This window comes from Petromyzon marinus, chromosome 15, assembly GCF_048934315.1.
Source record: "Petromyzon marinus isolate PM22_M1 ecotype Great Lakes invasive population chromosome 15, UKy_Petmar_22M1.pri1.0, whole genome shotgun sequence".
In the NCBI taxonomy this organism is placed as follows: Eukaryota; Metazoa; Chordata; class Hyperoartia; order Petromyzontiformes; family Petromyzontidae; genus Petromyzon; species Petromyzon marinus.
The window spans coordinates 12,163,634-12,178,384 of NC_133681.1; the positions used below are offsets into that span (position 1 = coordinate 12,163,634).

Genomic DNA, 14,751 nt, shown 5'->3' on the forward strand with positions numbered 1-14,751 from the left:
TATCGTGTGACGACTGAGGCACACTCACGGTGCTCGCGTGCAGTGGTTGGTTTTTTTCCCCATGACGGACCCCTTGCACAAATGCACATTAGAAGAGCGGCAAGCTTTTATTGTTTGCTCTCTTAAGAGATACAAGTGTAGAAACATGTTTTAGGTGTACGACTGCAGTGTGGTCACAGCTGTTGTGTTCGTTGTCCTTCCCGCACACCTCCGATTAGCACGGTCGACTATGTAGCAAACCTGTCAACCCCTTACCAGTGTCCTACCTTATTTCAGACCAATTCAGACCTTATTGGTCACCCCGTGCCCCATGTACATCTCAACCTTCATCCTTCAAAGCCCCCATCACAAGGGCGGAATCAAAAACAAAACAAATGTTGCCCGTATTGAAACGGCTTTACGCCGTATGGCCCAGAAAACTCAATGTCCCTGTACAGGAATATGGGCTAAACCGTATGGGTTGATGGGTATGACGTCGGGTGCGATAGTAGTTCAACGTACATACAGCTTGCGTTAATTGTGGAAACGGTTTGCAAATAGGTGGAACGACTGCGATCGGGACGTGTATTTGTAATGGCGAATGGACCAGTTGAAGCTTCGACTCTAGGCAGTGTCTCTCATGTTGAGGTCTTGAATGGCAGGCGAGTAGGAATTAACCACATATCAGTGACTAGGCAAAAGCTGGAAGACATAATGTAGCTTTATATATATACGTAACTGTATTTGAATGCATATCTTGACTTAAAGCTTTCGTGACTGCAGGAATTCATACTCTTTGGGCAGGAAGAAATATTTCTTCCTGCCTCAGCAGTCCGCCTGCTGTATTTTTTCACCTGAAGACGATTGCTAGTGTTGCGATCGAAACGTCGTGATTTTTATTATTATTTTATTATTTTTCTATCTACGTGACTTTACCGAAAGACCCAGAGAGTTTGAATGAATATGTACATGTTTAATCGCTACACTATGATGCTACCGATGTACGTTCGATTGCTCACTATGATGCGCACTTGTGCAATTTGGTATTTCATCATCACCATGTCCTTTATAACCACGTGAGGGATCGTATAAGCCTGGCCTGGGCTCCCCCTAGGTTGACTCGGCATGGAGAGGTGGTATAGTCAACATCATTACAGACCAGGGAGATCAAAGGTAGCCAGGCGTATTGTTAACTCCACCTCTTTTTTTAAGTGTGGTGCACATCTTAATAGGTGCTCGCTAACATAACTCACCCCAGCGTCGTTTATACCTGTACAAATATCAATTAAAGTCACAAAGTCATTATAGCCAGTGCTCGAACTCACTCTCTCTGTATCTTGTGTTGTGAGCTCAAGTCGGCCACTTGCAAGGCCATGCAATTGCTTCTCTCAATTGGCAGTGCATGGAAATACTGACACAATACAAGGCCATAAGCTTTCCAGTCACACTGCCATGTCCCTTGTGGTACCACTAATTGGCCATGGGCGACGCAGCTGAGATTTATGTCTCGCGTTGACACACAGGACCGTTCGAGGACAAGTATTAAGGCTCATCTCTGCCCCGTTAGAGGCCACCTTTGAACCCCTGGCCTGTGATTAAAGCAGTCTCCACTACTCAATCAATGTACAACTTCCGTGAATGTATTGCTGTGTTTCATTGTGCTAGTGACATGAATCATTGCGTGTGTTTAAATATATTCCAGTACATTACGGAAGTCATTTAATCAGCATTGTGTTTTGGGCTCTTTGCGTTTCTTGTATTTGTCTGGCCAACAATGAACCTTGAGTGAAATGTAAAGACGATGCATTCATTTTCAGTAAGATGATAACTGCAGCCACAATGGACCAATTTTGGGATAGATTATTGTGTCAACGGTTATTATGTGGTAATTATTGTTTTGAATGAAAAGCTAAATTGGAATTAAACAACTGTAAATTGAAATTTTGATTTAAAGCTTTCGTGACTGCAGGGATTCATATTCTTGGTTCTTTCGGTAAGGTCTCGTAGAAGGGAAGCAATAAAATAATAAAAATATAAAACAATAAAACTGTAAAATTGTCTTTTTTAGGTAGCATAATGGTAATGGATGCAGTACATAATAGCATAGCACACACTAGCATTCAGTTTAACATGTAGGCTTATGAACACTAGCATTGGTTTATGGGACCACACTTTGTTGATGCAACTCAATGTGTTTGAATTCTTGTCTTTTTATAACAAATTCCACTGGGTAGCATACATGTGCAAAAATGCCCATAGACTAAAGCAATTATGTATTGATCCAACCACGTGGGGGGGGGGGAGGTGAACATATGGACAGTATTATTAATTTGTAGTTTTTCAAATGATACGTTGTCAGTAATTAAGTAACACGTCTATTATTTGCGGTATGTGACAGACAGCCAAAATAATAAATGGTTACTTTTCAGCCCTTTGTCAAACCACTGCTACAGGAAGGTCTTCTCATGCAATGTTGGTTATTGGTCTTTTTTTTTACGATACTTCACCACAGTAGTCAGTGCTGGTTAGCGAAGAGACGGTGCTGGACCAGTTTAAATGCCACCTGCCACTTATGTTAGCCATCACTGGGAATAAATGCCAGGTCGCCATTTTCATGATGCAGTGTGCCCAACTGCTGCACCACAGCTCCCTCCAATGAATAAGTCATATCATATGTGAATGTAATAACCTATTTTTTTCTGTTATTATGTTGAACCATATTGCTTTTAGTTATTTAGCGAACAAAAATAGTTATTGACATGATCGAACATTTCGCAAGCCGCTGCTCAACCATAGCAAGTCCACCTAGGCACAGAGATACAAATAAATGACTAAATAAATTACTGTCTGCACAAACATACACGTGCCATGCATGCCCTGCTGTGATGGCGTTGCTACCTTTCACACAGGCATTTGTGCTGCCAAATGTTTCTTGGCATTTGTGCTGCCAAATGTCTCTTGGCATTTGTGCTGCCAAATGTCTCTTTTGACAATTGTGCGTTTGAGATTCTCACAAATGTGCTTAATAATCGCAGCCACGCTCAATCGGCCTTCTCCCCCTAGGCCCTCTGCAAGCCTGCATCTCCAACTCCCACAATAAACGTGTGTGCAGACATGACATGATGTACCGTGACCGCACAGACTTCCATCCTGGCAAACTAAAGTGGCATAGCGTGATCGGCCATGGTTGGGGACCACAGGGAGATGGAGCAACAGAGATACTTGTGACGACAAAGTACAGTGTCGCGCATCTGACTCGCCGGGGGACCCCGAGGTATTGTCAAATACATGAAGAGGTTAGATTTACAAACAGCCGTAGAGAATAACAGTTTCACCGTGCGCAAATAAGTTATTTTTTACAAACGTAAAGCGCGAGCTGCTTTAAGCGTGCTTCACGATACTGTAGGAAGAAACCTAATGTATGCGAGATTGAGAATACATTATTGGGTGTGAAAAGTTTCAAATTCGTGAGCTTCTATAAACAGCGACAGTTCCACCGTGCGCACACTGCACTGGGTTGTGGGCGTTTTAATTGCTCGGGCCGGATATGTGACGGTCGGGCATGTGACGGATTATAACGTGAAATCTTACCCCAGGAATATCGTTGGTTCACCGTGTAGCAAAGAAGGGTCTAGCTTTTGGCATTTGCACATTTTTTTTTCCCTTAACTGTTGTGTATTGTTGAGAGCTAGCCGAGCAACTGGAAGATATGTAGGGTAAATTTTGATTTAAAGTTTTCGTGACTGCAGTAATTCATATTCTTAGCTCTTTCGGTAAAGTCACGTTGAAGGGAAACAATAAAATAATAATAAAAATATATAAAAAATATATAAGTATATGTAGGGTATTCCACTGGAACTCTAACCGACTTACTGAACTACCCCTAGAGGCGCGTTTTATGCAGCACCACTGTTTCTAGCTGTATAGAGTGTTCTTGGCAATAAATCACCAAGCCTACAACAACTCACTACCATCTCCGCCACATGCTGCAACGCCGCCGTATTTACAATCACAGACAAAAGTTGGTGCTTAATTTATTTTAATTTATTATTACTGTATTATTTAATGTAATATATAGTCTTAAATGTTTGTGTTATTTTTCATAGACAGTTTTCCCCCCATTATGCTATAGGCTTAATATCATGAGACCAAGTAGTCATTCGGATCTCTCGCAGAGCAGTGCAATCCTATTAGCCATGGAAGCGGATGTCACAGAACTACTTCCAAGATACCTTTGGCTATGTACGGTGCGAAATAAATTCAACATAACATACATGAGCTATATAGCTGGCCGTGTGCCGTGACTTTCACTGGCTATGTAACGTGTATATTTATCTGTTCCATAAATCACCGACCAAACAACTACTATATGCAACAAGGCCCTTGTGTTTTCATTCGTAGACAATCCAGGTGCTTTGTAAAGCACACAGAGTTACCGTGCACCTCCGATCAGCGCGGTTGTCTACGTACAGAGTGAAAGAAGTCAAACATACGTACACACAGAGGTGTCACTCTTGCCACCAGCCACCGCTGACGAATAGCACACACACACACGCACGCTTACGAGTGTTCAACCTGTTTTGAAGCCTTTGGGAGCAATTCAATGACAATCTCTGTCGGGGTCTTTTCCCACTGTGGTGTGAATTGAAAAAAAAGGACACCTTATTGCCACGACTCCCAATAGTACAATTATCCTCCGATAATTTCATTCTACAATTCACTGCTGGGTGTGAAGATCGTGAGGGTCATTTGACTATACGTCACCGCGCTGGTTGGTGAAGATGGGGGGAGTACTACACCACAGTGGATTTGGCTGTACTGCCCTCTCCTGCCCACAGCTCTGACTACACCTGTTTTGTATGCATTCTGGTCACAACATCCAAGTACTGTCCAGGCTCCAACCTGCTTGGCTTCTGAGTTTGATGGGATAGCGCACCTTCCTGATGACTTGTGACGTACGTATGTTGAACTTCTCTCGCACCGTACATAGCCAACCGTGCTAATCGGAGGTGCGGTATCTTGTTATTCGTGGCGAGCACATCGCAGTTAACCCAGTGACCCGAGCTCGATTCCAAGCCACGGTAAATGTCAGCAACGACTAATTTTCTGAACAGGTCCTGGGCCCCTTTTTTTACCAGCCTACGCTGATCACTGTGAAGTATGACTCCCCCCCGCCCCATGACTGACATGGTGTAAGGCAGGCCTTCGTCGTCCAGCAGTGATGTGAAGGAGAAAACTTCATTTAAATACGGCAACGTTACTAAAGTTGTTCGGAGCTGCCAGCCCTTTATTGTGCAGCGTTTAAACAAATGATCTATAGTTGTTTAAAAATGCAGGGACTCAACCGGCAGGCAGGTGCACTGAACAGGTGCATGCTCTTTCTTAATGTTGCAGCGTTAATAATGTATGAGAAGAACGACACCGAGTCAATGCATTGCCGTACGTGTTAATCCTTGGGGCCAGTCTTCGAGATTAAAATCGGCTTTTCACCTCCCCATTTTTTTGAAATGATAAATGACACTGATACTCTTCATAGCATGTCATTTGTAGTTATATATTTTACGAGTAACCGTTGACTGGCTTTACCAACCTTTCTATTGGCTTCCGTGATGCACTATTTGATTAACAGATGATGGTGATTGTACAGGGTGTCCATGAGGGTGTCTGTCATACATTATTAAAGAGTTATAATTACTGGAGTTGGGTTGATAAAACCACACCAGCTGCCATTTGCCACTTAGGGACAGTGACTTCACCACAGCACTTGTGCCAGGCTAGGTGCACATTGAGGCCACGTGAAATGTCAAAGGTGCGCTGGCAGGATGGTCACGGAACACACCCAGATGTTATGGGCTAACTGTGTGAGATGACATAGCGCATGCACCACGTGCGCTCCCAACTGTGCCAACTTATTGTGTCTTAGCTGCCCGGCGCTCTGCTCCTTGTCGTGAGCATCACTCCTCCGCCCTCCAGTTTTGCTGGAGTGATTGCGATGTCCTCTAATTTCCCAGTTGATAAAATTATACAATATATACTTTGGTAGAACTTTGGTCGCCATTTTGTAGTGAAGTGCTGCCCCCTCACTTCCCCCGTTCCCTCCGATGCCAGGTTCATACATAGCACAGATTATCGCAGCAAAAACAGACTCGAAATTTGGTGCAGACGTTCCGCATCATTTTCACGGGAATGGATAAATAGTTTGATTTCGCACAATGACGGAAAGCTGTTTGCATATTTGCACGAACTTTTTACCATCGTTATCTCCTCCCCAAACCCGCCCACTTGGGGCCCATTCTGGCTTTGCACAACGAGTAGGGGCAGAACGAGTGCATTTTTGTCCTGAATAGGCCCCGCGTGAATTGCAAAATTCATAATGGGGCCAACTTTATGACAAAACGGCTGCCATTCTGCCAGAATGTTGTGGAATGATAGCCAAAAATATCTACATGATTTCGGACCCATAGTGTGCATGATGCATGCGTGTTCTGTACATTTGTTTAGTTGGTATGTCTCTGCAGGGGAAAACTAATATTGAAGGAAAAGGTTGAGGCAGTGGGTGGGCAGCTGTGAAGCACATTTTTTCCAATTACACATCCTCACACAAGCCAAATCTGTCACACGGCAGGAGGCCGCCAGTTTTCCTATCCTACCTGAATTTGCACAGCCCAGTTCACGTGAAACTTGCAGTGCTCACACGCAGCCTTCCACCAAACATAAACTAAGGGAACACGTGGGTCACTCCGTGGCTTGACTTGGTTTCAGGAGACTGGGTTTCAGGGCCCGCGCGCGGTGTTTGGTACCCAAAGGAATCCCTGATGTGAAGACACAACGGTGGATGTTGTGTTAACCCATCGCACGTGTGTCGACGTATCCACCGTTGACTTCAACTCACGTGGTGCAGCCTCGGTCGGGTAGCGCTCATTTTACCGTCTCTGGTTTGAAAATCGGTTGAGTCACTCTCTAGCTGTGCTATGTACGCATACATACCTACATATGTTGAACTTCTTACGCACCGTATGTAGCCAGCCGTGCTAATCAGAGGTGGGGGGGGGGGGCATGACCAACAAACTAAACACAAAATTCGGCTCTACAGAAATGACTTTTCAATGTAAATTTACCCCATTTACTTAGAACTCTGCTGCTCCACTGACTGACCGACCGACTTCCAAGTCAAGTGTATCACAAATAAATAACTATTGTTAACAGCCCTTTGTCAATCAACTGCTGGATGAATGCCACTCATCGTCGGTCACGGAGGTTGTTTGACTATATTCATTATGATGGTTAGTGTGGGTTGGTAAGTGGTCACCAAGTTGATAGCACAGTATGCCCGGGCACTTCACCTCTGCTCACCTGCATATATTAGGTGTACTCGCATGTGTACTGTGGTGTGTAACGTTTTCTGTTGCGAAATAGTATCATCCTTTGAGAAAGTGATGCGCGCATGTGAACAAAAATTGAAACTTACCAATACAAATGCAAGAAAGAAATTCGAGCTTATTTTGGATGATTTTAGATTCTTATTATTTCGTTGGCTGTGCGAAAGGCGCAGAGAGCCAAACCAAGACACCGGAATATGATGGAGGACAGCGTTTTGTAAAAAAATAAATAACAGGATGTCTACATTTCAGGAGGGGAAGCGTAACCTTCAATGACAGGCTTCCAATGTCAACATGAGTATGGAATGTTATGTTCCGTTGATGTGCGGACATCAAACAGCACTGCTAATTCTGTTTGCTGTTCTCCAACAAGTATGAACTTCCAGTTCCCCACTTCCATTGATAGCCAATATTAATGGTACCGCTCATTAGTAGCAGTCAGACCTGCCTATATAGTGAAGCAAAATAAATATATTTTTTAAAGCATGGCCTGAAAATGTCTTGCTGGGGTGTTGGAAACAAATCATATATGTGGTTCACTTGAGTTCACACTCACCGAAGTGCAAGTAATTGTCACAGAGGATCTTACATACACATGCTGTACCTTGTGCACCCTGTGTATAATTACAGACTGTTCTCTTACAATGCGGTTGTTGCGTTCCTGAAGAATACCGCGTTATGGAAAAGTCGCGTTTATAATAAATAATATATAATATAGGGTAAAGCATAGCCTACGATAACACGTGATATGTGTATGCAGGCTGAACAATGACTGAGGCGCGTGTTTAGCATCTAGAAGCATCCAGCAGCATCCCGCCGTGTGTGATGCTACGCCGAGGCAGCCGTGCAAGTCGCGCGATGTAGTTCTGTTCACTTATTCACGTTATAAGCAATTCGCATCCACATTGTAAAAAATGTGTCGCCTCATACATTCACCGCAGTATATCCAGTTGCCATTATGAAAACACGCGTTATAGGAGAACAAACTTTACGTTAAGAAGTTGTAAAACAGTTTTAAAAGGTACAATATTAAAATTAATAACACACCCAAGTACTGCTTACTTTTTTTAAGTTAGGCATTTATTAGAATAGTGTACAATTTACAACTTGTTCTCAAAGTTCATTTTTTTAGCAGAGTTCTTCATCAAGAACGGTATCTCCTGATGTATAACTGTAGTGGTTCACACAAAGGGAGACAAAGGCTTCTTTGGAGGCAACACGTTTATTTAACAATTCCACCCAAAACACAAAGGGGGTATCTCCCCTTCCACAGATAACCTCCGGGCTAGCCAAACCCTAACACACACTGGGGAGGCCATATTAGACCGGACCCTGACTCGAGTCCGGGTCTTGTAGTCGAGGCTTTTCTTCCAGGCGACGACTTCGTGTCTTTATTCGTACAACAGCAGCCAGCCCCGTTCAGGGCTCCGGCTTATATTGTCAGTGGCGGGCTCGTTCTGCCCCTAGCCATGCCCGCCTTCTGGAAGTTCCCAGAAGGATCTCGATGGGACCTGTGGTCCCCCAGCCCCCTCTTTGGGGGTCTCCCCAGTCAGTACCTCCGGTCACGTGTGCTTTGCTGTAACTACCTGCACCTGTTGCTGTAACTACCTTTTCTTCTCCTATGTCACCACCACTCATGCCTCTGCAGACTTATCACCAGCCAGATTGCACAATTTAACATTAAATTATTTTCTAAATAACAGTGTGAGGCGGAAAACACGTGTAAGTGTATAATATGACATTGCATAATAAGTGTGTGTGTGTGTCCATGACTTTAAATGATCTGGTTGAGGGCCAACTTGCGCAGACCCCCAGCATCGCCAGGTGGAGATGAACCAGCCATCCCCTCTGTGAGTGTTGCCATCGTCCTCCGTGTCATCTCTGGTTGACACTCGTCCCACTCGTATTTCTTTGTAACAGAGAATCCAAAGGCGTCCAATAAGTCTTAGCGAGATCAATGTGGGGGAGTGGGGGGGGGGAAAGGAAGGAAAGTTAAGAAGGAAGAATGAAGATAGTGTTTGTATCAACCGAACCAGCAATTGTGTAATGAGAGAGCACACCGACATGCCGAGGGCTGCATTGCCGCATCGGTCATAGCCAATCAGGGCTGCGGGTTCGATCTGGGCCAAAGTTCATGGGCGGAGCTCAGGGCTACGTGCGGGAACCATCGAGAAGGTTCTGAAGGGGGCGTGGTTAGAGGCGGGGCTTCGCTCCGCCAAGGAGGATATAAGGAGAGGCAACAGGAGGAGGACTCGGGGTTTGGTGTGGAAGCCTTGGGGTCCGGACCGCGTCTCCGCCACCTCGTCAGCCACCGACCACGTGGCGGCCGCGAGCGAAGCTCTCCCGATTCCCGGCGCGTCGTCCACCAGCGGCGCGCGGGGGAAGCGAGAGCGAGGGAAGCCGCGCGGGAACAGAGGAGCAGAGAGCCACGTGCATGCGGCGAGAGAGAGAGAGAGGGTGACCATCTAAAGAGAGTGAGGAGCCGAGCAGCCGTAGCTAATAAAGAAAGGACGCAAGTCTCAACGTGTCGTGGAAGTCGTTGATTACAATTGTACTCCACGGGCTGCGAGGACAGCAGCTCGATGGGACGAGATCATGGAAGCTTTGGGGCTGTTCAGGCCTATGAACTGGTGTGGGAGCCACACACACCAGTGGCACGGATATGATCACATCCCCTGCTGCAACGTGCAGTGCCGCAATGTGTCGGTTATGATATTGCATCTCGATATTTTATCCACGATGGAGATTCCAGAGGGTAGAAGTGTTTGGCTCCTCACAGAATTCCGAGTGCTTCCTTTTGGACTTGTGGCACTGAGGGTCATTACGAAGATGCTTGTAGTCCGACTTGTGGCATTGCAGGGTGAAGGTGTGGAATTAGATTTCGGTGTGTGGACGACATTGTCATCCGACCTCGGTCAGAAATGGGTCTGAGCAGGGCAGTGGACAAGGACAGCCAAGGTTCTTGTTGGACCATGCCTGGGTACCGAACATCCCCAAGCAACAACTGGAGTCGATCCACATGATCGTGTATCTATGAGTGGAGTTCCTTAGATGTCAGAGGATGATCAGGCCCTTCCCGGGCAGACCAGAATCTCTGAGAAGGATTGTTCATATTGTCTTCAATTCATCGAATGTTATTGGCGAGGGTCACGATGATGCCGAAAAGAAACGACTTTTCTTTTGTAAAAACACAACATGGAATAATGAATCCCAGTAGTGTCTCGCCTTTATTAATTTATACAACAACAATAAAAAAACCTGGATTGAATCCAGGTCTCTCCCTTGCAAAGCAAGTGATTAAGTAATGGCCATTCCTCAAGCAACTCATGCTAAATTTAAATCTCTTGGTGCGCTTGCTGTTTGAAACGTTGCGCTTTGGTGAGCTCCTCCGTCCGGTTAAATTAAGGGGATTGACTCGTATCCCGGCTGTGTTCTCAAACCAATGGTAAACACAGGAGACGTATCGATCGCCGTGTCTCCGTCACGACGTGGCGCATCGAAAGCTTCTGCCTTGCCCGTCTTGCAGCAGACAATGCGTGCGCCAACCAACGCCCCTGTTCCTTTGTGTTTCCTCGCCGGCACCCCCTGCTAGATAGACGTGAGCAACACGGACCGCGCTTTTCGGCTAGTAACGGTTTCCACGGCAACTCAGAACTTCAACCCTGGAAACAGGTTCACTTAATGTGTGCGTTGGCATGTGCCATTGGGCGGGGGTGTTCATTAGACTGCTGCATTTATAGAACATGTTTGCTTGTTCTTTAGCCTAAGCAGCATTGTATTTTATGCGACTAGGGTGCTTTCAGATGAATTTAGCACACCGTCATTTGTAATATGCAGTATACGTAACTGTGCGTGTTATAGCAGTGACCTTGCCTTTCATGCATTGTGCCTGCATCCCAGTGCAGTGTACATTACCATTGACAATTGTTTTTTTTAATCTGGCATGGGCCTCACCTAGGTTGTCAGCTCGGTCTTCAATCTGTACCTGTTGTGGTGCGATCAACATTATTACTCGGGAGACAAATACATCTCGCCGTTGTCATGGCTCCACGACTCTTAATGTATGTCATTTTGGCCTTAATAGATGCTTGCTATAGAAAGCTATATAGGGATATTTTCATCAGAATTTGGCTGTAATAATAACAATAATTATAACAATTATAGTTATTGTAATAATTATAATAATGAGTGCATTTGGAAGTCACCCCATTCTTATAGCGAAAGGCTGCCACGAAGGCACCGTGTGGTTTTTTTTATTAACCATTAAAGCAAAATATGATCATGATATAGTCTTAACATTTATAATTTTCTACTGCACAGCCGAGGCGGTGCCGAGGCAGTGCCGAGTCGGCCAGGCACAGCCTGAGAGCAGTGACGCACCTCGCGCGTGATGTCGGCAGCCACGCTGACATCCATCGCACGCAATTGATGAGTTGAGACGCATGCAGATGATGTGGCGTGTGCCACTGCGCGAGTTGTACCGTGTGACGTCGCAAGCACTGTGAGCTAGGTGTCATTAACCCTGGCCCTGCTTGGCCTCGAGCCCAGATTCGGATGTCTTTCGAGGCCAACATATCATGGTTTGGTTCTGGCTTGGCTTAGTCTGTGAGGGCCCTACGCTGGCTTGGCTTGGAAGTGCCAGTGGAAATGAGGTCATCATTTGTAGCTGCTGGGGTTGGCTGTTAGCCGATGATGTTGTGTGCCTGCGTGTGCTGCGCGGCGGAGGTGCTGAGGAGCGGTAGTGTTGTTGCCGTTAGTGTTGCTGCGCTACGAACCCGGTGACCCGAGTTCGATTCCCGCTCACGGTCAACACCAGTGACGATTATCTGAACCGGTCATGGGCCTCCCCTAGGTCGACTCAGCTTCAAATGAGTACCTGGTGTGGGTATGTAAAGGCTAGATTTAAAGCTTTCGTGACTGCAAGGATCCATACTCTTTGGTTCTATTGGGTAAAGTCACGTAGGTAAAAAAATAACAAAAATCACGACGTTTCGGCCACAACACAAGCGGCCTTCATCAGGTGAAGGGACGAGACTGTCTCTGCCCCCAAAAGTTTGTAAATCTATACGGGGGATCTTTCCCTTTGTCTTTTTGCAGCGGAGGAGGTGGCTCGGCTCGCCGCCATGCGCTCCGAGTCCCTGGTCCCCGGCGCGCACACGCCGCCGATCCGCCGACGCAGCAAGTTCGCCACCCTCGGTCGAATCTTCAAGCCCTGGAAGTGGCGCAAACGCAAAAGCGAGAAGTTCAAGCAGACGTCCGCAGGTACTGCTCCCCGGTCATCCACTCGACCAGCCACAGCCTTCATCTTCGCTTTGACTTTTATTATTTTTTTACTGAGTAAGGCTCACTGAGCTACGTAGCCCTTTCTCAGAAGCGACCTGGTCACCTCAACGAAGTAGATTGTCACGTGTTCTTCATCGCAAGGCCCACGGGCCACTGGGCGGCCCTGGCGGCTTTTAATGCGGCCTCTGACGTGCGGCCCCCAACAATACACAAATAGTGAAAAGAACCCCTTGCAGGCGGTGTGGCGGCCCTCACACTGATGATGTTATTTCAGCGAAAGTGGCCCCCCTCTGAAAATTAGTGAAGAACACTGTTCTAAACGCATGTTCATTCTAAAAGTGGAGGGAAAAACTGGAGGACCCGGAGAAAAATCCACGCGACCACGGGGAGAACATGCAAATATGCAGGCATTGAGAAGTCCTGACCTTGACTTTGAATGTTCCAGCCAAGGAATTTATTGTATGACACTAAACTCTGCACCACGAATGCATATAATAATAATAAAAAAAAACATACATATATATTGGCCCATCTCTTCTGAAGATCCAGCACTTGCATTATTCCCATCAACATACCCTTTTTGCATGCATTGGCACGTAATGAAGAAATAATAAATCACACTCCCATCGTGCTTGACTCTCTTTGAAGGGTATCAGTATGGTAATTGGAGGACAGGCAGGGAGCGCTGGTGCATGTACAATTGAGTCACGCATCCTGTCACTGTAAGAGAACACTGCTCAGAAAGGTCACACAGAGATGAGCCACACTCCCTTGGAACATTCGTTTTCATGAAAAGGACCACTTTGCAGATTGAAAGTCTCGTGGATTATTTTCCCCATACAAAAAAAATAATTGACTTGTTTCCTTTATTTACAAAAAATGCCCCCAATATTTATTACAAAGTAGGAGTATTTCCCCGTTGTTTCAGGTCTACTTGGGTGTCATTTATTGGTTAGTCTAGCAGTCTGCGATCCTAGGAACCTAGCTTTGATTCCAGGCCATTCGCACCTTGTTAAATTTGTATCTAAACTAAACAATTTTTTGTTTTATTAGGTAACGCCCACTGAGTTATATGGTTCAGTGGGCCTTACATCTCGCCACTATATAATTGTGACCTGGGTTTTGTGGAGGTTTTGTTAATGTGTGATTTAAGGTGTGAAATCAGAAACCAAGAAGACAATAGCCTACACTTGTCAAGGATGCCATCCCAGAGTCTGTGTTATCCACTTCATGACAGACAGCACACTTTGATAAATGTCCTGCTACTGAAATTATTGGGTAGCATCAGCAATCAAACTGTCAACTCCATGTAAAACTGGCTCAGGAGTGAGCACAATGACCTCCAGGCTCTCCCAGCCTCCTGTCCCAAGGCTTGCAGCCACTTGAGAGGGTGATGACAATTTTATTTTTGTTTCTGCCAACATTGGGTGTCAATCTATGGTCTAGGCACAGCTGGCTCCAAGCGAAACAATAAATATATAATAATACATCTTTCAAAATTGGATGATTGTAAAACAAATCATGCGGGATTCAAAAGACAAGAGACTTTAATGTGAATTAAATGCGGATTATATGAAATCTCCAAAGCAATACTTAACACAAAAAAATACAACACTTCAACGCTCTGGCAGTAATGAATGCAAAGACGTATTTCGTGTGGCTAAAAATATACCCCCGTGTCCTCAAGGAGCAGACTGCACAGAAGCACGCAGCCGTTTGCCACCCCTGCAGCCACATGACGTAACGTTGAAACCCTTCCGTCTCCTCGCAGCGCCAGCCATGCCCCTCTCACTCTCCAGCTTCAAAGCGGTGGCTTTGTGTTGTTTTTGGTTTCCGTGCTAGCGATGGATGCTAAATTCATCTTTGCCGTTCTTTAGGTCTTAAGACTGGCGTAATACTTTATACTCTCTTACTCTGGACCATAGAATTAATGAATATAATTGGCCGAACATCCCAAGTGTGGGACCGCTCCTGAAAATCAGTCTTGGGTGAATAACGGGCATGAGTCTATATTTATTATTTTCTGAAGAAGGCAGTATATTGTGTTGTGATGCTCTGTATGAAGCCCCAGTGTTAGTCTAAGTGGTCGGGATTATCGTCACACCTAGAT

The 14,751-nt window shown here is 45.5% G+C and overlaps 1 protein-coding gene across 4 annotated transcripts in view; it reads left to right on the plus strand.

The window, feature by feature from the left end:
• Nucleotides 1–14,751, plus strand: part of LOC116942667 (phosphatase and actin regulator 1) — a 103,533-nt gene that overhangs the window by 52,915 nt on the left and 35,867 nt on the right. For all 4 annotated transcript variants that reach the window (XM_032954860.2, XM_076067284.1, XM_032954861.2 and 1 more), the window contains one exon: nucleotides 12,456–12,620. In XM_032954860.2, coding sequence (XP_032810751.2) covers nucleotides 12,456–12,620 — 165 coding nt within the window. The remainder of the gene's footprint in view (nucleotides 1–12,455; nucleotides 12,621–14,751) is intronic.